We start from the raw sequence: 22,037 nt of genomic DNA on the forward strand, positions 1-22,037 counted from the left end.
TATATTTGGGTTTATTTGTTTGAAGAATATTTTTTTCTGAAAAAAAGTGATGCATAGATTTATTTGATTCTCTAGTATTTGTTTTATAGTTTTATTCTTGATTTTAAAAGAAATTTTAAAGTCTTTTTAGTGATGTATTTAGTACTTAATGTAATGCACACAGATTTCCATTTGAGAAGGTGTTTTATAGTTAATATGATTTTATTAATGAACTCCGGCTATTTCAAAATTATTAAAATGATGATAATTTTATATTCAAGAGTTCCAGAATTTAATATATAAAGCTATCCTCCTCTAAAACGAAAATAGCTTTGATCTTCTTGGAAGTCTACCCGTAATTTTTTTTCCTATAATATGAAAATATTTTAAAAGTTTGAACAAAGTAAAACTACTTTGAGTATTAATAAATTTTACTTTGTTTCCTTTTAAACCTTTTTTAAAAATATATTTTGGTTTGAAGAGTTAAAACATAATCATTGTTATCAATGAAAACATGTTTTCTTTTTATTTAATGATATCTTTGAAGAAAGTATATAAAAACAACTACTATCTCAAATGCTAATTAGAAGAATTTACTTAAAGCATAGCTTTTTGCTTTCTTCTTTCTTCCTAAGAATCATAATAAAAGCTATTCTTTAGGAGGTGATGAACATCTCAACTGACTGAATGGTATATCAGGTTTTATGAAAGTTCATCTTTGTACAAGTAGCCTATTAACTTTTCCTCTTGTGTTCTTAGAAAACTTTTGTGTTGGCTTTTAATGATTTGATATTTGAAAAACGTCAAAACATTGATTCTCAGTTGTAAGTTCCTTGTCATAGATGAATCAGGATTGAACATCTGTGGTACAGCATTTCTTTCCCTTTTTTGTTGTTGATTTAAAAAAAAAACAAACCACAAAAAAAAACTCTCATGAAGGGGCCCTTGGGACAGATGGCCCCTCACTGTTGATAGTTCGATTACCATGATCACCCACAGCTTCAGACGAGTGCGAAGAAAAGAAATTGCTTTCTTTGTCAAGGTGTTTTCAATTCAATTCTCACCCATTAGCCCTGTTTGGTTAAGTTTGGAATTACTCTATCAGGTGATTGATGAGGTTTTTCATTTTATCATAATAGGTTTTGTTTAAAAGGAATGGAAATAGCAAAATGATATATCTAACATAGTATGGATTATATTTTCTTACAGTTCTTTGAAGCTCCTTTTTCATTACCTTAGTTAGAATTTGCTAATAGATGTGCAAAAAGAACTTCATTTCAGATTATTATTGGGAAAAACATTTAGAAAAGCTAGAATTGCTCATTAAATTGCTTTCATAATTTGAGTTTCAAAGCACTAAAAATAATTTTACAGATGATTTTTAAACATATCACAGTGAGATCCTTACATTAAATTTATTTATACCACTGCTTATGCTTATTTTTAGAAGGGAAAAATATGTATGTAAGAACAGATCGAAAAAATTTAATAATTGCTTTTAAGTGAGGCTTTAAGTACTTTAATTTTATGTGATTCATTAAGTAGAAAGTACTTTCTGCCATTTTGTTATCTGGCTGTAAAATTACAAAACATCTTGAAATAATATTTTTATTTCCTTAAGGTTTTATATATTTGAGTAAAACTTAATTGGCTAAATGAAGAAGTCTTGCATTCCTAGATTAAGGAGGGTATTGAGTTGAGCCTGCTTAGTGAAGAATATAATTTTGTCAATTTTTCACATTTATTCTAAAGTATTATTCACAATAAACCTGTAGGATTGACTGCTTTATTTAAAAAGATTTAAATTTTTGGTTCACTAACATGAACCAAAGCTCTAGTGGCCTAGTGGCACAGAATTTGTGCTGCAGTCCCGAAGGCACATGGTTTGAATTCACCAGCTGATCCACACTGGAAGGGTGGGTTATCTCCTCCCATGTGATTAACTGCCTCTGTAAACCTGGTGGAGGGTCAGCTGTGGGTCCTTTATGATTCTATGGTACACAACAACAATGTATATTACAATAAACGACAAATAGCACTGGAAAAATCTGCTGTCAGGGACTTCTCCAGAGTACTGAGAAGCAACAGTGTCAGTGCAGAGACTAAGGTGCCCTGATCCAGGCCGTGATTTTTGCAATTTCTTGCTATACTTCTGAGAGCTGGATAGTGACTAAGGACGAGAGAAGAATTGATGCCTCTGAGTTATGGTGTTGGAGAGGAGTCTTGAACATACCATGGCCTGCCAAGAAAACATATACGTCTACCTTGTAGAGGGTGAAGCCAAGTTTCTTCTTAGAGGCTAGGATTTTGAAGCTCTGTCTCACATACTTTGGCCAGGAGGAACCGGTCCTTGGAGAAGGCCATCATGCTTGGAAGAGAGGACAGACAGAGTAGGAGAGGGAGACCCTGGATCAGATGAATTGATACAGTAACTGGGGGGTAGGGGGTAGGAGTGTTGGAGTTAGTGAGACTAATTGAGGACAGAATAGTCTTCAGAGCTGTTGTACAAAGGGTTACTATGAGTCATAGGCGGCTTGACAACACGTTACAACAACAATAACCTATGTTACAGACTAGGAAATAGGTTTGACTATCCACTTCTTAAATAGTAGGCCTCTGAAAACCCTATGTACAATAGAGGAACATGGATAGTTATAGATTAGAGGTAGAGCCCAGATTAGAAGTCAGTTAAAATGAGGAGCAAGTGTTGCAAACATCTAATAGCTGGAACATGGAATGTATTAAGTATGAATGTTGGAAAAGTAGAAGTTGTGAAAAAAATGGAACATAAACATTAACATTGTAGGCATTTGTGAGTTTAGATGGACTGTCTGGCACTGTTCACTTTGAATCAGACAATCATATGGTTTACTGTACTGGGAATGAAAACAGAGAAACAGTGGTGTTGGATTTATAGTTAAAAAGACAATTTCAAGTTCTATCTGGAAGTACAGTGTTATGAGTGATAGAATATAACAACAACTACCGCATACCAGGAAGATCTGGTAATATGACTATTACTCAAATATACCAACAGCTAAAGCCAAAGAAAAGGAAATGGAAAATTTTTACCAAATTTTTCAGTCCAAAATTGACCAAATGCGCAGTTAAGATGTTTTAATAATAACTGGTGATTGGAGGGGAAAAATTGGAAATAATGAAGAAGAATAGGAGTTGGAAAGTATGAAGTTGATTACAGAAATGAGACCGGAAATAGTGTGATGAAATTTTGCATGTTTAATGATTTTTTTTCCATTTCAAATATTTCTTTAAGAAAACACAAATGATGGCTTTACACACATAGCCTTTCCCTGATGGACTGCACAGGAATCAGATTGAATACATCTCTGGAAGAAATAATTGGAGAAGCTCACTGTCAACAGTCAGAACCAAGTCATGTGCTGACGGTAGAACAGGCCGTCAGTTACTCATGTATAAGTTCAAATTGAAGCTGAAGAGAATGAAAATAAGTCCATGAGAATCAAAATATGATCTTAAGTCCAAATCTATCCTGTCTGATTTAAAAAATCACTTTAAAAGGCTTGAAGCATTGAAAACTAATGATAAAAAAACAGATTGGTTGTAGGATGACATCAAGGATATCATCCATGAAGATAGACAGAAGAAAAAGAGAACCAAAATAGATGTCAGAAGAGACAAATTGCACTAGAGCGATGAAAAGCCAAAGCCAAGGGAAGAGATAGTGAAGCAAGAAAGCAGAACAGAGGAATTTAAAGGACAGCTTGAAAAGACAAAGAAAAGTCCTATACTGGAACATACAGAGAGCTAGGATTGGAAAATACAAAGGGAAAAACTCACTTGACATTTCTTAAGCTGAAAAAACGGAAAAGCAAATTAAAGTCTTGAGTTGTAATACTTACAGATGCTCTGGGAGAAGTCTTGAATGATCAAAAAAAGCATCAAAAGAAGATGAAGGGAATACACAAAATAATTGTACCAAAAAGAATTGTCAGCATTAAAATATTTCAGGAAGTACCATATAATCAAAAGCTAATAGTAATGAAGGAAGAAGTTCAAGGCCCTTGGAATAGATGTGATACCAACTGACATATTTCAGATATCAGATACAGACCTGTATGTGTATTTTCTCACCAGTCTGCCAGGAAATTTGGAAGACAGTTACCTGAGCAACTGACTGGAAGAGAACCATATTTATTCCTATCCTATTATCAATAAATTATATCCAACAGAATGTGGATAACAATATTAATATCACATGCAAGCAAAATATTACTGAAGATAATTTAAAAATGACTAGAACAATATATAGAGAACTGCTAGAAATTCACACTTAGTTTTGAAGAAGCTGTAGAACTAGGACTATGTGCAGGATCCTGGCTGAAAACAGAGAATACCAAAGAATGTCTAATTGTGCTTTATTGACTATGCAGACATTTAGCTATGTGGATCATACCAAATTATGGCTAACATTGAGAAGAATGACAATCCTGGAACACTTAATTGTGCTTATGTGAATTTTATATCTAGACCAAGAGGCCATTGTGCATGGTTTAAAATTAACAAAGGTGTGTGTCAATGTTATATCCTCTCTCCATACCTATATTATCTAGTTGTTTGTTGTTGTTTAATGCTGTCGAGTCGTAGACGACTCATAGCGACCCTATGAACAAACAGCCTGAGCACTGTTCGTACATAGAGTTTCCAGAGGCAAGCCAATTTGGAAGTGGATGCCACTCCTGCTTCCAGGCTTGATTTAGTCGGGAAGCTCCAGCCAACACTGTCCACCATGGGTGCCCATTACCACGACTGGCACATCACTGTCACAGGCTTCAGCATCACAGCAACCACGAGTTACCTTTGTACAGCAACACACAGACCAGTGCTATACCACCTAGAAGAATGTTTGACAGGAAGACAATATAGGCTGAGAAAATAATTCAGGAAGCTAGACTCTATGAAGACGAATGTGGCATCAGAATTAGAGGAAGACTCATCATTAACATTTTAGGTTATGCAGATAACACAACATTGCTTGCTAAAAGTGAGGAGGACTTGTGGGCTTGCTGCACAAGATCAAACATTATAGCCTTCAATATGAATTACATTTCTACATCAAGAAAACCACTGGGCTAATAGGAACATTATGATTGTTGTTGTGTATTGTTGTTGTGAACTGACTCATAGCTAATGCTCCAGCAGATTTTCAGAGGCACTTAATTGCACAGGAGGAGATTACCAATCCTTCTTCCGCAGAGCAGCTGGTCGACTCAAACTGCATGCCTTCAGTATTAGAGCTCAGCATCTGAACACTAGGCCAACATCATGGTAGGTGAAGAAAAGATTGACAATTCAGTCTATCAATAACTTAGTTTTACTCGAACCCACAATTAACACCCTTGATGCTAACAGTCAGGAGATCAGGAAATGTATTGTACCTGTTAAAGCCTGCAGTCAAGGATGTCTCCAAAGTATTGAAGAGAAAATGGTATCAATTTAAAGACTAATGTCTACCTGATTCAGACCGTGATATTTTCAGTCACTTGCTGTGTATCTGAGAACTAGGTAGTGAATAAGGATGACCGAAGAAGAATTGATGCTTTTGAGCCTTGGTGTTGGAGAATATTACTGAATATTCCATGGACTACCAAAAGAACAAATGAATCTGTCTTGGAGAAGGTATAGCCATAGTTCTCCTTCGAGGCAAAGATGACAAAACCTAATCTCATATACTTTGGGCATGTTGCTAGGAGAAACTATTTCTTGTAAAGGGACATCATGGTTGGGAAGATATAGGGTCAGCAAAGGAGAAGAAGACCCTCAACCCCAAAAATTGAAATAATGACTTCTGCAGTGGGATCAAGTATAGTATATTAGAGACGACAAAGATAGCACAGGAGAGGAAAAAGTTCATATCTGTTGTTCATAGATAGGGTTGCTATGAAACATACTCCATTTAATAGCACTTAACAACATTAACAATGGAAATTAAGGAACTATCTTGACTTGGGAGTAAATTATATGATAATTTTGTAGTTGAATGAACAGTAAATGAAAAAGTCCACAAAGTAGAACAAAGTGTAGCGTGTTTTTGTTTGCTGCAGCATATTTTAGAAAGACTGTAACATTAGAAGCAAGGATACCTGAATTCTAATCGTGACTTTAGAAGTTACTATCTTCAGATGAGAATTGATGCTGAAATGGAAACTCGCACACCAATGTTCAGAGCAATATTATTCACCTTCACAAAAAAATGGAAACAGCCCAGATGTCCAACCACAATCAAATGGATTGGGAAATTATGGCACGTTCATACAATGTAATACTACGCAGAGCAGGAGCAATAATTTTGTAAATTATTACCTAACTTGGGAGTGACTGGAGAGTATTGTACTGAGTGAACTAATTCAGTCTCATAAGGACAAATACTGTATAAAACCATTATTATAGAATGAGTATGAAGATTCAAGGCAGTGGTGGGTGTGGAAACAAAGGGTTGAAGATGAGCGGGGGATGGGGTGGTTAATCAAAGGATCACACAATTTGATGGGTGTGGGTGGAGTGAAGGAAATGGGAAAGATCCAGTGTGAAAAACAATGTATTTGAACTTTGTAAATAAATCAGTTTAAAATAAATAAAAAACCAAACAAATAATATGGATAACATTAAAAAAATCTTTTCATTATCTAAAACAGTTTCTTTTGTCATGGAAGACTTAACATGTTGCCACAAAGGACGGTAATGCATCAGAAAAAAAATGTGTTTCTAAGCACGGTCGTCAGTTTAAAGTGTGCGGCAATGTGTTAAATATGTACAATATTGCTTACTTAGTTTGGAAGTCACCATAATAAACATGTAATATTAAAAAAAGTCACTATCTTTAAAAAAATTACACACACACATATTAAAAAAGTCATTTTTAGATCCATTATGAAATACAATGTGGTGAGTGACAAAATAATATCCATACTCATTCAAGGAAGTCCAATGAAAACCACTATCATTCATGCAGAACAGATAATCTGGGAGGCTAGTGTGTATGAGGAGGAATGTGACATCAGGATTGGAGGAACATTCATCAACAACTTGCATTATGCAGATGACATAACCCTGTTTACTGAAACTGAGGAGGACCTGAAGCGCTTGCTGCAGAGGGTCAAGGACTGGAGCCTTCAATATAGATTGAAGCTCAAAATCCAGAAAAAGATTCTTTCTTACCACTGGGCCAATTGGCAACATCATTGTGGATGATGAAGAGATTGAAATTGTTAACCACTTTAATTTGCTTGGCTTCACAATCAACACTCTTGGTACCAGCAGTCAGGAAATCAAGAGACAAATTGCATTGGGAAAGTCAGCTATTAGGTAACTCTCCAGAGTACTGAAGAGCAACAATGTCAGTCTGGAGACTCAGGTGCACCTGATCCAGGCCATACTCTTCACAATTGCTTGATATGCATCAGAGAGCTAGACAGTAACTAGGGATAATAGAAAGATAATTGATGCCTTTGAGCTGTGGTGCTGGAGAAGAGTATTGAATATACCATGGACTGCTAAGAGAACAAACAGGTTTGTCCTGGAGAGAGTGAGACCAGGCTGCTCCTTGGAGGTAAGGATTCTGCAGCTGCATCTGACATACTTTGGACATGTTACAAGGAGAGAGACATCATGTTTGGGAGGGTGGAGGGACAGTACAAGAGAGGAAGACCCTCGGTGAGATGGATTGATTCAATAAATGGGGTCATGGGGGTAGGTGTGTTAGAGGCAATGAGGTTGGCACAGGATAGAGCAGGGTTCAGGGCTCTTGTATATAGGGTCGCTATGAGTTACAAGTGACTCGACAGCACATAACAACAACAACAACAACAACAACAGCAACAAGAACATATATAATTTTTATTTTATGGGTCTTATCCATTTCCTTCACCCCACGCCCCATCAAACTATATGATCCTATGATTAACCCCCCTTCCCCACCCATCCTCACCCTTTCCACCTTATGGGACAGAGTTAGTTTACTTGGCATAATACTCTCCAGTTACTATCTTCTTGTCTGAGACACCACAGAAGCTTTCCTGACATTTTTTTTTCTTTTTTAAATAAAACAAAGGTAAACCCAAAATTCTAAAATCTTGTCCCAGTCAGGGAATTATGTCATTTTTACCACAGTAACAAACTTTTTCTTGAAAATGCAAAGGAAATACTTTAAGATGGAGGATATAAAGGTAAAGAAGGAACTTAAAATGGAGGATTTAACTCTTGTTACTTTTATAGAGATTGACATTTATTCTTTTTGTTCAAATATGTAGTCCTCAATTTGTGACAAATTTCTCTTTCATTGACTCAGTTTTATAGTGCTTTGACTTTAGTTGTTTATACAGTTCTTTTTAAAACTTTGTCCATTATAATTGAAGCATTACAGGTAAACTGATTTATATATGTTAATATATGAGTTGCTGTTATTATGTGGTGTCATGTCAGAACTGACTCATAGCTGACCCTCCAGAAGATTTTCAGAGACTATAAATCTCATCAGAGGAGATGGCCCATCTTTCTCCCATGGAATAACTGGTGGATTCAAACCACCTGCCTTTGGGTTGGCAATGCAGTTCTTTACCACTAGACACTCAGAATTCTTCCAATACAAGAGGAAAATTAGTTACCTTTGAATCAATTCCAATTAATAGTGAACCTACAGGACAGAAATGCCCCACAGGGTTTCAAAGCCTAGAAATCTTTACTGAAGCTGACTGCCACCTCCTTCTCCCACATGCCAGCTATTGGATTTGAATTGTTGAATGTCTATTTAGTAAGTAATTTCTTTCTTTTTTTTATTATTATTTTTTTTAGTAAGTAATTTCTTAACCACTGAACTACCAGGATTGGACAGGGTGCAGCACTATAGTGCATAGGTTTGCTATGAGTGGCAGTCTACTTGAAGGGACATAACAACAACTAAGCTTTCTCAGTATTTTCTTCGTTATTATAGTGTAATCCCACTGATGTTTTTGTATTGGTCTTGAATCCTGCCACTCTACTATATTGGTCTAACAGTTTCTTTGTTGGGTCCTTGGGATTTTCTATGTATACTATCCTATCTGCATATAGTAAGTTTTACCACCTCTTTGCCAATTTGGATACCTCTTATTTCCTTCTCTTGTTGTATTACCCTAGCAGACACTTTGAATAGGGTTCTTTTAAAATACATACATGCATAGATAAAAAGACAGAGATTGTAAACATGTACTATAATGATGAAGACTGGCAATTTAATTGATTAGCAGCTAGCTTGGCCAGATTTATGAATGTGGAATTCTTGCGATAAGGCACAAATAGTACTTTAAGTTCATTTTTCCAACTAAATAGAATTTGCATATTTATCTCACTACCCACTAACATTATCTCTTATTAAAGCAAAAGATCTTTTTTTGAGTACTGCCATGTTGGAACTGATCCATAAGTGATCCTCCTGCAGGTTTTCACAGCCAGTAAATTGTACCAGAGGAGTTTGCCCATCCTTTTCCTGTGGAGCATCTGGTAGATTTGAACTATGTGCTTTTTGGATTGCAGCACAGTTTCTTACCACTAGGCCACCAGAGCTCCATAAAACAAGAGATAAGCTTCATTTATTTCAAAATAATTTTAAATAGAATGACTTCTTTTGTGATTTCTAGATTGTGGAAAAGTTTTAAATGAAAACATGCATTTCTTCTGGATTATTATTTATTGAAAGGAAGCCCCCCCTGCTCCGCCCCTCCTGCATAGTTTTCACTGGCTAACAATGATTCCTGCCAGAAGTTCTTGAACTTTCACTCATAAAATAATTATAAAATTGACCTAACATTCTGTGATCAGTTGAATAGAAAGTAATCATTAAGAAATTCAGTCTTTATTACTAAATTTGTATGATGTGATGTTATTGGTTTTTTTTTAGAGCTCTTTTATGCCTTCCTCTGCTGTCCCTGTGGGTAGTTTCTGCACAAAGTTTTCAAATATGCTCTAAATCTCCAACTACATTAGTATTAACTAATTATTTCAAAATGTAGATGCACATAATGACAATTTTTTGGTGCTGAAGGTAAAATTTATTTAATGAAAAAAGGATGTTTTTCATTAAATGATTAAACTAGTAGATTCTATTTTCAGATATTTTAGTCTCTCTATGAAAATGCAGATAAACCAGGAAAAAAAACCAGCATAGTCAGGAACGAGACACTAAAACTTGCTTAGCTAAATGTTGCAAATGATAGAGGCAAAATTTAAGGACTATACCACAGGATAAATGCCTGGCTTTGAGACATAGGCATATGACGTTTGCCACATGTTCTCCAATAGTAATTATATAATTAAAGTTGCCTAAAAGGAATATTATAAATATTCATATTTAAACTCTTCCCCTCACATCATTTATTTAAAAAAAAAACAAAACGATGTCTCACATTTCTTTACAGACATTTTATTGGTGGTAATTGCTACTAATACTAGTTTTATTTGGGGCTTTTATAGCCTTTTCCTAAGTAGTACTAATTTTAGACTATCCTTTTTATGCAAAATTAAAGTAGTGAGAAGATTGTTTTTGACAATTACAAAACATTTACTAATGCTAATTAAAAGTTAGAGAATTCTGGTGGATAAGAACCTGTGTGATAAACCAGAGACACACAGTTTGAATCCACCAGCAACTCCACAGAAGAAGGATGGGCAGTCTTTTCCCATGTGATTTACTTCCTCAGAAAATCCACTGGAGGATCAACAATGGGTTCGTTCTGACTTGATAACACAAAAGAATAACAACAACAACAATGAAAAGTTAGAACTTTATCTTATTATGTAGAAGTGAAATATTGCAAAAACTTGTGAAAATGAACAGCCAGTGTATTTATAAAACAATACTGAGAAATATATTGTTGCTGTTGGTGTTATATGCCATTGAGTCACCTGTGATGACTCATAGAGACCTGTGTACAGCAGCTGTGAAGCCTGCCCCATCCTCATCCAGTCTTACTGATTCTGACACTACCCACATTTATGTGTGTTTGTATATATACACATGTATATGTGTATATACATGTACATATACATATATATATATATGACATACGTACACATACAATGAAATCTATGAGAGCTGGTACTTAACAGGGTTATCTTTTTTTCTTGGTATTGCATGTTGGCCATAGTTTTGTCACATTTGACAGTGTGCAATATTACCACGTTTCTTATCTTCATTTTAGGGGAAAATACATAAATATTCATTCTCTGACAATTTTCTGCTCTAAACAGGTTCTAGATTAAATTTTCTTAGAATATCTTGCAGATATCAATTGTATTTTAAATATATGTGGCTTCCTCTATAGTCATCTTTATTTGTTATTTTAAATGTGCTTTACAGAGTTTGGAATAAAGGATTTCAAAACCAACCTTTAAAAAATAGCAGTCATCCTTACAGTTTCAGAAACCCTCGTTTGACATTTAAATGGCAATTTAAGGTGCTGTAGTTTTAGCCTAGTCCCTGAAAGCAGCAACAGATTAGATTATATATTGACATCTCTTAAAATTCAGATAGATGTTTTTATATGTAAGTGTGATTAAAACTTCAAATTTCAGATTTCAGAAACTTAAAATCTAAAGTAAGGAAATACAAAATAAAATACTAAAAGATATAATTACCTTCTTAGGCCACAATTAAACTTTCATTACACATACTAATTTTGTTTTTATTTCAAGGTTGAAGAAAATTCTTAAAAGTTCAGAACGTTTAATTTGATGTCAAAAATCAAGTGAAACTCATCAGTGTAATATTTAAATAAAAAAATTTTTTTTAAATTTAGGTTGTTTATTTTTCATTTCAATGAACAATAAAAATTTAAAAAGTTTAATTAAAGTAACTTGACTAATTTGAAGAGTATTTTAACATAGTAGTTGCTTTAAATTATTATTTTCCTCTTATGATATATGTTAATTATTTACAGATCCAGTGGTACTATGGAAATTTCCAGAAGACTTTGGAGACCAGGTTGGAACCACAAACTTTTAGCAAACATTTAAAGTTTGAATATTATAGTTTCTACTATTACAACTGTTGTTTCTATTACTATCTCACATTAATAGCTATCATAATTTTTCCTTGATTAGCTGTGAGGAAGAATGTGAACTCTATCCAAAATATATCTGGAAGAATCTTTAAGGATAATAAGGTCTTTTATTGGACTAATAAGAATTAGACATTTGCAATATCAACCTGTTTTTATACTGTTAATTTATCTGTAAAGTATATATTTGAAACTGTCATAGTTTTCTTGTAAACTATTTGACAATATTAAACTTTGTTGTGTATACATCTATTATTTCTGCCTATATAGAAGTAATTGTAATGGATGTAAGTAATACTTTCTTTCCTTATAGTATTATCTGAATCATTACACTGAGAAGTTGAATTTTCAATATTTGATTATTTTTAAAATGATTTTAGTTTTAATCTTCTTCAAAGAATATGGCTTGGGAGACTAGGAAGAATTTTTTCTATTTGTATTTTACAACCTTTTATAGTTTTTAGCACAAAGAAAACTGATTGCATAAAGACTGAAGTCCTCAACTCTTTACGGTTCACACCCACTCATCACTTCATAGGAGAAAGATGTGATCATATATTTTCTTTAAAATTTCCAAAGCTTTGGAAATCCTATAGTTATTTCTGCTGTACTGGGTTGTGATAAATCATGTTAGCTTAATGGCTGTGAGTTTGGGTACAGTGATTAAACGCTCAGTTATACTGGACAGGTTAGCAGTTCAAATCCATCAGCCACTCATCAAAAAAGGTTGTAGTAAAGGCTTACAACTTTGGAAACCTTATGTTCTTGTTGTGTACCATAGAGTTGGAACTGACCCATAACTGACCCTCTTGCTGGTTTTCAGAGGCAGATAATTGCGTGGGAGATGATTGCCCATCCTTCTCTTGCAGAGCAGCTGATGACCTTGAACTGTGCGCCTTTTGGTTTCCAGCATAGCTTCTTGCCACTAGACTACCAGAGCTCCCTTTGGGAACCCTTTAGGGCAGTTCTATTCTGCCCTGTAGGATTTCTGTGAGTTGAAATTAACTTGATGGCAGTGGGTTTGGCTTTGATTTAATTTGACAAATTGATGAATCATTTTGACATGGTATTTTCAAATGAAAAGATTTTTTATAAATTTGGAAGTTAGATTATAAAATATATATGGCTGTCATGCCAAATGAAATTTTGTTAGACACCTGATGAGCAGGTATTTTTTCTTTTGTCTTCAGAGAAATAGGGACCAAGAATGATACCCAAATCTGGGTTCCATGGCTCATAAGCCACATGTTCTGTGATTGAGTTACAACTCTAGACCCGAGAAATAGGATAACATAATTTTATCACTGTTAAAATTATAATAATACAATCTTACAACAATTTATTTTCATAGATATGATTCTCAAATTTTTTTTTAAAAGTCAAGGAAAATATTCCTTCAAAAATAATTATGAACACACTTGATTTTGAATATTTATAGAATAATTTTTTAGGCATGAAAGTCAAACTAAAAGATTGGCAAATTACACAGAAAATGTCTAAGTACATGTTAAACGTAGTAGAATCCTTTACCTTGGTCTCACATGAAAAGCAAGTATATACATATTTTAGTTACGTAGTGCTTCTGTAACAGAAATACCACAAGTGGATGGCTTTAGTAAAATGAAATTTATTCTCTTATATTTTGGGAGATTAGAAGTCTGAGTTCAGAGTACTAGCTCTATGGGAATACTTCCTCTGTCACCTAGCTCTGGTGGAATGTCCATGTCTCCTGTTAGCATTTGTGAGTTAAACATTCCTTGGAGAGCACCTGTGTCTTCGTATGAATCCTGCCTGGGTACTAGGAGAGTCTCAGCGCAGGAAATCTAGGTGGTCCAAAGACACCCTCATCCTAACCCCTTTTCTCTTGATCATAAGAGTCCCTTCTTTCTTCTCTGCTGGCTTTTTTCTCCTTTCATCTCTTAAAATATAAGAGGTGATACAAGCTACACCCATGGAAACTCCCCTTATGTTCACTTAGAGCTGTTGCATACCTCTGAAATGCTCTTGTAAATAATTGGCTGATCACATTTTAGGGTCTCATTTAAGTCGTTATATAACCACAAACTTACAGAACTATCAATTATAAACTAACATTGTATAACTGCCAAATCTCTGAGAATCATGGCCAGACCAAGGTGGCATAGATGCATTTTGGGAGGTATCGCTTAATATATTCCATTCCATCCTTTTACTTTCCAAAATTAACGTCCTTGCCATATGCAAAACACTTTCACCCAATCATATTAATGTTTCTAGGAGGTGTTCCCCCTCCTTCTTTTGGCAATGGGACAACTCAGACATATTTTATGAGTTGCCATTTTATTTAATTTGTGTGTGTGTGTGTGTGTGTGTGTGTGTGTGTGTGGCTGCGCTGCAGTCCCAAAGGCAGGCAGTTCGAATCACCAGTTGGTTCATGAGAGAAGGATGAGCAGTTTCCTCCCGTGAAGTTTACTGTCTCTGAAAACCCACTGGAGGTCAGCTATGGGTTGGTTCTGACTTAATGGCACACCAACAACACGAGGTAAAACTATATAAGTATGAGAATAAGGCTGGATTTTGTCTGCCATTGAAGACTTTACTAGAGTGGGTTCTTTAAATGGAGCAGAGAATGAGATGACAGAATTAGTATATCAGGAAGGTTAATCTGAGAGAGATTTTTTGGTATGGATTGGTTGGGGAAGAAACTCATGGCAAACAGGTAGTTGTTGCAGTTGTTCAAGTGAAGGGTAAAAAAGATCTGATAGAACAGACTACATAGAAAGATTAAGTGTAAACAGGTCAAATATTTAATCTCTCTTTGGAAATCCAATGTCGGGTCAACTATAAGTTGATTAATAGCTAGTCTGTGTTATTGCTATTGCTAAAATTTCCAATACAATTTTGAATAGGAGAGATGATAGTGGGCAATCTTGTCTAGTTTCTGTTCTCAAAGAGAATGCTTTTAATCTCTCTGCATTGTGAGGAATGTTGGCTCTCGGGTTTGCGTATATACTTTTTACTTTGTTGAGGGAATTCCCCTCTATTCCTATTTTTGTTGCGTTTTTTAATCAGGAAACGGTGTTAGATTTTGTCAAAGGCCTTTTCTGCATCAATTGATAGGATCATGTGGTTCTTGCTCTTTGCTTTGTTAATGTGATAAAATGACACTGATTGTTTTTCTTATGTTGTAAGACCATCTTTGCAGACCAGTTAAGAATCCCACTTGGTAATGGTGAATTATTTCTTTGATGAATTGTTGGATTCTATTGGCCAGGATTTTATGTAGGATTTTTGCATCTATGTTCATGAGAGATATTTTCCTATAGTTTGTATTTATTTGGCTCTGGTATCAAGGATATGTTTGCTTAATAGAATGAGTCTGGGAGAATTCCATCCTTTTCTATTTTCTGAAATAGTTAATGTAGAATTGGTGACAGTTCTTCTCTGAATGTTTGTTAAAATTCACTTGTAAAACCATCTGGTTCAGGGCTTTTTAAAATAAACTTTTAAATTCTTCTTTTGTAATGGGTCTGTTCAGGTGTTCAATTTCAGTTTGTGTCAGTTTAGGTAGGTTGCGAATTTCTGAGTATTTGTCCATTTCCTCTAGGTTTTCTATTTGTTTGAGTATAGTTTTTCCATAATATTCCATTATCAGCCTTTTTATTTTAGTTGGTTCTGTTGTGATATTGCTCGTTTCATCTCTTATTAAGATTATTTGTATCTTTTCCTTCATTGGTTCTGCTAGTGGTTGTCGATTTTATTGACTGTTTTGAAGAGCCAACTCATGATTTTGTTGATGGTTTCAATTATTTTTCTGTTTTCTGTTTCATTTATTTCTGCCCAAATTTTTATAACTTCAGTTTTTTTAGAGGGTGTTGGGTTTTCTTGTTATTCTCTTCCAATTGTTGGAGATAGTGGGTTAGAAAATCAGTGGTCATTTTCTCCTGCCTTTTATGTGTTTGCTTATTGCTGTAAATTGACCTTAGATTACTGCTTTGGCTGTTTTCCAGGGATTTTGGTATGTTTTGTTTTCATTGTCATTTGTTTCAAGAAACTTTTCATTTCATTTTTTTATTTCATCTGGTACCCACTCATGTTCAAGCAAGATATTGTTCAGCTTCCAAATATATGGTTTTTTCCTCCTTTCTCCTCTTGCTATTTTAATTTTGTAGCACTGTGGTCTGAGATGATGCTTTGTATTATTTCTATGTTTTTTAATTTATTGATGCTTGCCTTGTGACCTACAATGTGATCTATTATGGAAAATGTTCCATACACATTGGAGAAGAAGCTATACTGTGCTTTTTTGGGGTGCATTAGTCTAATCTATGAGATTGAGTTGGTTTATTGTGTGGTTTAATTCTTTGTTGAATTTCTTTCTGGTAGTTCTATCATTTCTTGAGTGGTGTATTGAAGTATCAAACTTTTTATAGTGGTGTGTTTATTTCCTTTTTCAGTTTTGTTAATGTCTGTTTTATATATTTTACAGCTCTATCATTTGATGCATGTTGTTGTTGTTAAGTGCCATTCGATTGTAGGCGACTCATAGTGACTCTATGAATGAAAGTCCTCAATACTTGTGTGACTTTCATCCTTTCTCCAGGTTCATAGTGCTTCTGGAGGCAAGCTATTACAGAATTATTTGCCACTCCTGCTTCCAAGCTTGTTTTAATTGGGGAGCTCCACCAAACACTGTCTGCCATGGGTAACCATTAATGCATTTGGCACATTAGTGTCACAGTGTTCAGCTTCACAGTAACCACAAGTTACCTCTGTATGGCAAGTAGACACACCAGGGCTATAAGACCTAGAAGAATGTTTGAACAAAAAATAATGAAAAACAGGCCTGAGGGCTGTGGATTAAGTCACCCACATTTGGCTTGGCAGCATTCCTTTCTGTACACTAGGCCAACTGATCACTCTCTATGTTGTTGTTGTTGTTAAGTGCCGTCGAGTCATAGGCGACTCATAGCGACCCTATGAACAAAAGTCCTCAACACTTCTGTGACTTTCATCCTTTCTCCAGGTTCATAGGGTTTCCGGAGGCAAGCTATTATGGAAGTGGGTGCCACTCCTGCTTCCAAGCTTGTTTTAATCAGGGAGCTCCACCAAACCTTTAATCAGGATGTAGTGACCTTCTTTGTCCTTTGTGATGGTTTTTGCATTGAAATCTATTTTATCAGAGATTAATATCACCTCTCCTGCTTTTTTTCTGGTTGCCATTTGCTTGGTATATTTTTTCCGCCCTTTTTGATTATTATTTTTGTGTGCGTGTACCGTCAAATCAGATCTGACTGGTACAGGAGGAGATTGTCCCTCCTTCCCTGGCAGAGCATCTGGTGGATTTGAACCATGCGCCTCTGGGATTGCAGTGCAGCTTCTTGCCACTAGGCCACCAGAGCTCCCCTTTTTCCGTCCTTTTTAGTCTTTTTTTTTTTTATCTTCATTTTTAGACTTATCTCTTGTAGACAGCATATTGATGGGTTTTGTTTTTTGGGTTTTTTTGGTGTTTTGTTTTTTTTTTTATAACCCAATATGCTACTCCTTTTCTCTTTAGTGATATATCTAAACCCTTCACATTCAGTGTGATTATTGAGAGGCAGGGTTTTATTGCTGTCATATTGTTGAGTTCTTTTTGATGTTGTTGCTGGTTACTTTGGTGCATTCTGCTTTCTGTGGCACTCTGTAAAGAGGATGTCTCAGTGTTTACTGCAACACTGGCCTTGTTTTTACAAACTCCCTTAGGGTCTGGTTTTTTTTTAATATCTTGATCTCTCCTTTATATTTAATGTATAGTTTTTCTGGGTACAATATTCCTGGTTGACTTGTTTTGAGTTGTATTGTTTGAGTGTTTGATATATGTAATTCTACTGTCTTCTTGCTCACGATTTAATCTGAGAATCCTGTACTTAATCTCATTTACTCTCCCTTGTAGGTTACTCTTTGTTTCTCCCTTGCTGCTGTCAGAATTTTCTTCTTATCTTTGTTTCTGGCAAATATGACTATGATATGCCTTGGTGTTTTTCTTTTGGGGTCTATTCTATCTGGTGCTCACTCATGCACATTCTTCATTATACCTGAGAAGATTTTGTTTAGTAATTCTTTCACAACTTTTTCAGTGCCTTCTTTCTGTTCTGAGATTGTGATTATATGCATATTATCTCTCGAGGGTGTCCTACATTATTCTTTTATTTTATTCTTTTTCCTTCCATTTTGACTCTGCTTTTCATTGTAGCAGATCAGTGGTGAAAATTCTGTCTTCTATTTCATTGTTTCTGTGTTTCATCTCTTCAACTCTGTTCATTTGTCCCTCCATCATGATGACAGCATCTGAAACATTGGAACTCATATTTTGGATTGCGATTTCTTGTTTCTCATAGTCTCTAATGCCTCGTTGGTTTTATTTACATGGTTTTGGATTGTTTTTTAAACTCCTGGTTTTTGCTTGCAGTGTCTTGTAATTCTTCAAGTTTTTCTTTTACTCATAGAAAATATTCAATCATTGTTCTTTTAAATTCTGTGTCAGTAAGTCCTATTAGACTTTCTGACTTCAGGAAATCCATTGATACTGTGTCTTTTTTTTTTTTTTGTGGTGACATCTTGTTTTGAGCTTGAGTAGCGTGTGAAGTAGCCTGCTTCTTTTGTGACCTTGCTCTAGTAGAGTTTTCATGCTTGAGGTGATAGCAGGCTCTTGTTCTGATGTCACTGTTCCAGAAGAGAGGGAGGTAGCTACTCTGCCTGTGTTTCTCTCTGAACTTCTGACTCAAGGGTAGATTTGCTTCAGTTCAGAAGAGAAAAGACTTGTGAATTACCAGCCTCCTTTTCCACACAACTGCTCCTGCTAGGCTAGTCCAAGGTGCTCTGTGCTAAAGGAAGTTAATTGACTGGATGTGAAGTGACGTAAGATGGAGCATGGAGATGTACACCAGGTGGTTATGCATGGAGACCTCATTGGAGAACCAGGAAACCTTGGTTTTCCCTTCAAGAACTGGGTCTGCCTCCTCACTCAAGCTCCAGCTGTCTTGCTCCCTTCTGCTTGAGCTTAAGGGGTCCCACATGGAGACAGCCAGACAGCAGTGATCGCCATAAAGTACCTGTCCTGCTTGCCCCTGGCACAGGTGTCTCCCTCCCCCAAGCATTTCTTCATGTGTCTGTTGGATATGTGAATATTTTCCTCTGTGAAAAGTCTTTTGCCCACTTTGTAGTTGGTTTACCAGTCTTTTTCTTTTGAAGGTCCTTCAGGATTCTGTAAACTTTTGATATGAGGCCCTTGTCTGATATGGTATTTACAAATTTTTTTCCAGTCAATAGGTTTTCTTTTCATTTTTTTGGAAAAAGTTTTTTTATGCACACAGGGATTTAATCTTTAGAAAGTCCTATTCATAATTTTTTTAAAAATTTTATACTGGTTTATTTATAAGTTCGTATACATTGTTTTTTACACTAGAACTTTCTGCCTTCTTCCATTCATCAAATTGTGTGACCCTATGATTATTGTCCCACCCAATCCTCAGCTCTCTGCTCCCCCTCCCTTGGATTCTCATACTCATTCTACAATAATAGTCTTATACAAGATTTATCCTTATGGGACTGAGTTAGTTCGCTACCACTCATTAATTTTCTCCTCTCCAGATTGTGCATTTCTGTCTGTTTTTGGTTTGGAAGTCTCTTTATACCATAGAGTGACTTAATTTTTAGCTTGTCTTTTTTATAAGTATAGTGATTCGATAATATCATTAAATCTTTCTGCTTCTAACTCTTCTATATCTTGTAAATATTTCACTATTTCCAAAATAGCTTTAAAAAATATTATTGTTTTGCATATAATAATTAATATGTGTAGTACTGGAGCTTCCCAACTGAATCAAGCCTGGAAGCAGGAGCGGCATCCACTTCGAAAATGGCTTGCCTCCAGAAACTCTATGTATGAACAGTGCTCAGGGTGTTCATTCATAGGGTCACTATGAGTTGTCTACAACTTGACGGCATCAAACAACAACAACAACAAGTACATATACTTTGTTTTATATAATCATTGGTGGTGTTAGGTGCTGTTGATTTGAGTATGACTTATAGTGACCCTATGAAAAAAAGATCCGAACTGTCTTCTAACCTGTGGCATCCTCATCTTTCCTGATGCAAGAGCCCGTTATAGCAGTCATGGTATCAGTACACCTGGTCAAGGGTCTTCCTCTTCTTCACTGACTCTCTACCTTTAAACAATGTTTGTTATTGTATTTATGTTTGATATAATTAATTACCATTGTTCTATGCCTATTATCACCCCATCTCAGAAATCTTTCTTTTTAAATTAACATTGTCCTAATTATTCTTAAGAATCCCTGGTGGTGTAGTGGCTATATGTTGGACTGCTAACTGAATTGTCAGTGCTTGAATCTGTCAACCACTTCATGAGAGAAAGATGAGGCAGTTTACTCCCAATAAACCTTGGAAGTCCAATGGAACTTTGTCAAGAACCAGAAGTAAATAGATGGAATAGGTTTGGATTTTTTCTTTTAGTATTTCTTCTTACATATGGCGTTTTCCTCCTATTGAATTAATTTTCTGTGTTGTATCTAAAATGATCTTGAATAGTAGAATACTCTCTTTAAAAGAGTAATACTGCTACTAATGCTGTTACCATAAAATATTTACTATATGACAGACCATTTTGTATTTAGTTTATCTGTATTATTAAATTCTTATAACATCCATATGCGTTAAAAGGTGACTGTGACTTCCATTTTAATAGATGTTGAAACGGAAGTTTTGTGTGCTTAATTTATATGCTGAGGGTCACAGGGCTGATAATTGGCTGAACCATTGTTCTAAGATAGACAGTGTGACTCCAGAGCTCTCTGTCCTAGACAAAGAAACTTAACCCTTGCATTGGCATTTCCAGATAAAGAAAAATTTTAAGACTATACCTATATAGTTAGACTTATAAATGGTCTACTTATAAATGGTCTGTATTCCATAGTGAACAGTAATTTCCTATATGTGCCATTCATTTTTACTCTTTCTTTGAACATACAGTCTTTCTGTCTGAAATGCTAATCCTCTGTTTGCATACTCCTTTGCTTGAAGAATGACTGTCTTTCTTGTCTTGGTTTAGAGGTCATTTCCTCCAAGAAGCTTTTTTTTAACCTCAAGTCTGAGTTGCATGTGCCTCTTGGGTGTTAATTTATCCTTCAAGTCCCCATAAATTTCCTTTCCCTATCTAGAGCTGTGTTGTTTAGTACAGTTCTGTGCCTACAAAATTAACTACTTTCTAGAAATTATTTATTTTTAGTTGAAATTTGATCAAAATGTTTTCATCAGAGTTTACCTGTACTACTAAAAAATTTGGTGAATTTTTTTCTTCTTGAGAGTCATAAAATTTGGCACTGTTCCTGGGCCTTTAGAAAAGGAATTTTTCTTTACCACCTGTAAGACTGAACCCTGTCAGCCAGGTGTTGGGCCATTTTTCCCAGGGGATCTCTCTCTCTAAGTCCCATAGTATAGTTAACCTTTGTTCCATATGAATAATAACCCATGTCTGATTAAACAGCACCTTTATCAAGTATATCACTTTACAGTAGATCCATGGTTACATAATTAATTTGTCCCATTGTATTCTAGTAAAAGGAAGACAAATTGTTATTGAATTTATACATATAATTACATTGCCATAAAAATAAAGGGATTTGTTGTTTGTGGATTACAGAAGATCAGTGAGGAACAGGACATTTACAAATGTTTAATTTCATTTTACAAAAGCAAAAATTATAAATTGTGGTATATTACATATAGTTTAGGAAGAGGCAGGAATTACACATTAAAATATCAGTGATATTTCAAATGGATAACCACAACAAAATTTTGCCTTATGGGTTTATAATATTTCTTTAGATCTTAAGGTAGTAAACTTAAGAAGGACACAGTTTCTGGGCCAGATAGAGCCCTGGAAACTCAGCTTAGTCTGTTAGAATTACCTGAAAGTTGTCAAAGTGCTTTCAGTTCAGAGAT

The 22,037-nt window shown here is 35.2% G+C and overlaps 1 protein-coding gene across 1 annotated transcript in view; it reads left to right on the forward strand.

The window, feature by feature from the left end:
- DENND1B (DENN/MADD domain containing 1B) overlaps positions 1–22,037 on the forward strand; it is a 414,540-nt gene that overhangs the window by 125,383 nt on the left and 267,120 nt on the right. Inside the window, 1 exon segment of the mRNA XM_006903679.1 lies at positions 11,931–11,974. Coding sequence (XP_006903741.1) covers positions 11,931–11,974 — 44 coding nt within the window.

Source organism: Elephantulus edwardii, unplaced genomic scaffold, assembly GCF_000299155.1.
Source record: "Elephantulus edwardii isolate Elephantulus edwardi_28Jun2011 unplaced genomic scaffold, EleEdw1.0 scaffold00110, whole genome shotgun sequence".
Taxonomy (NCBI): Eukaryota; Metazoa; Chordata; class Mammalia; order Macroscelidea; family Macroscelididae; genus Elephantulus; species Elephantulus edwardii.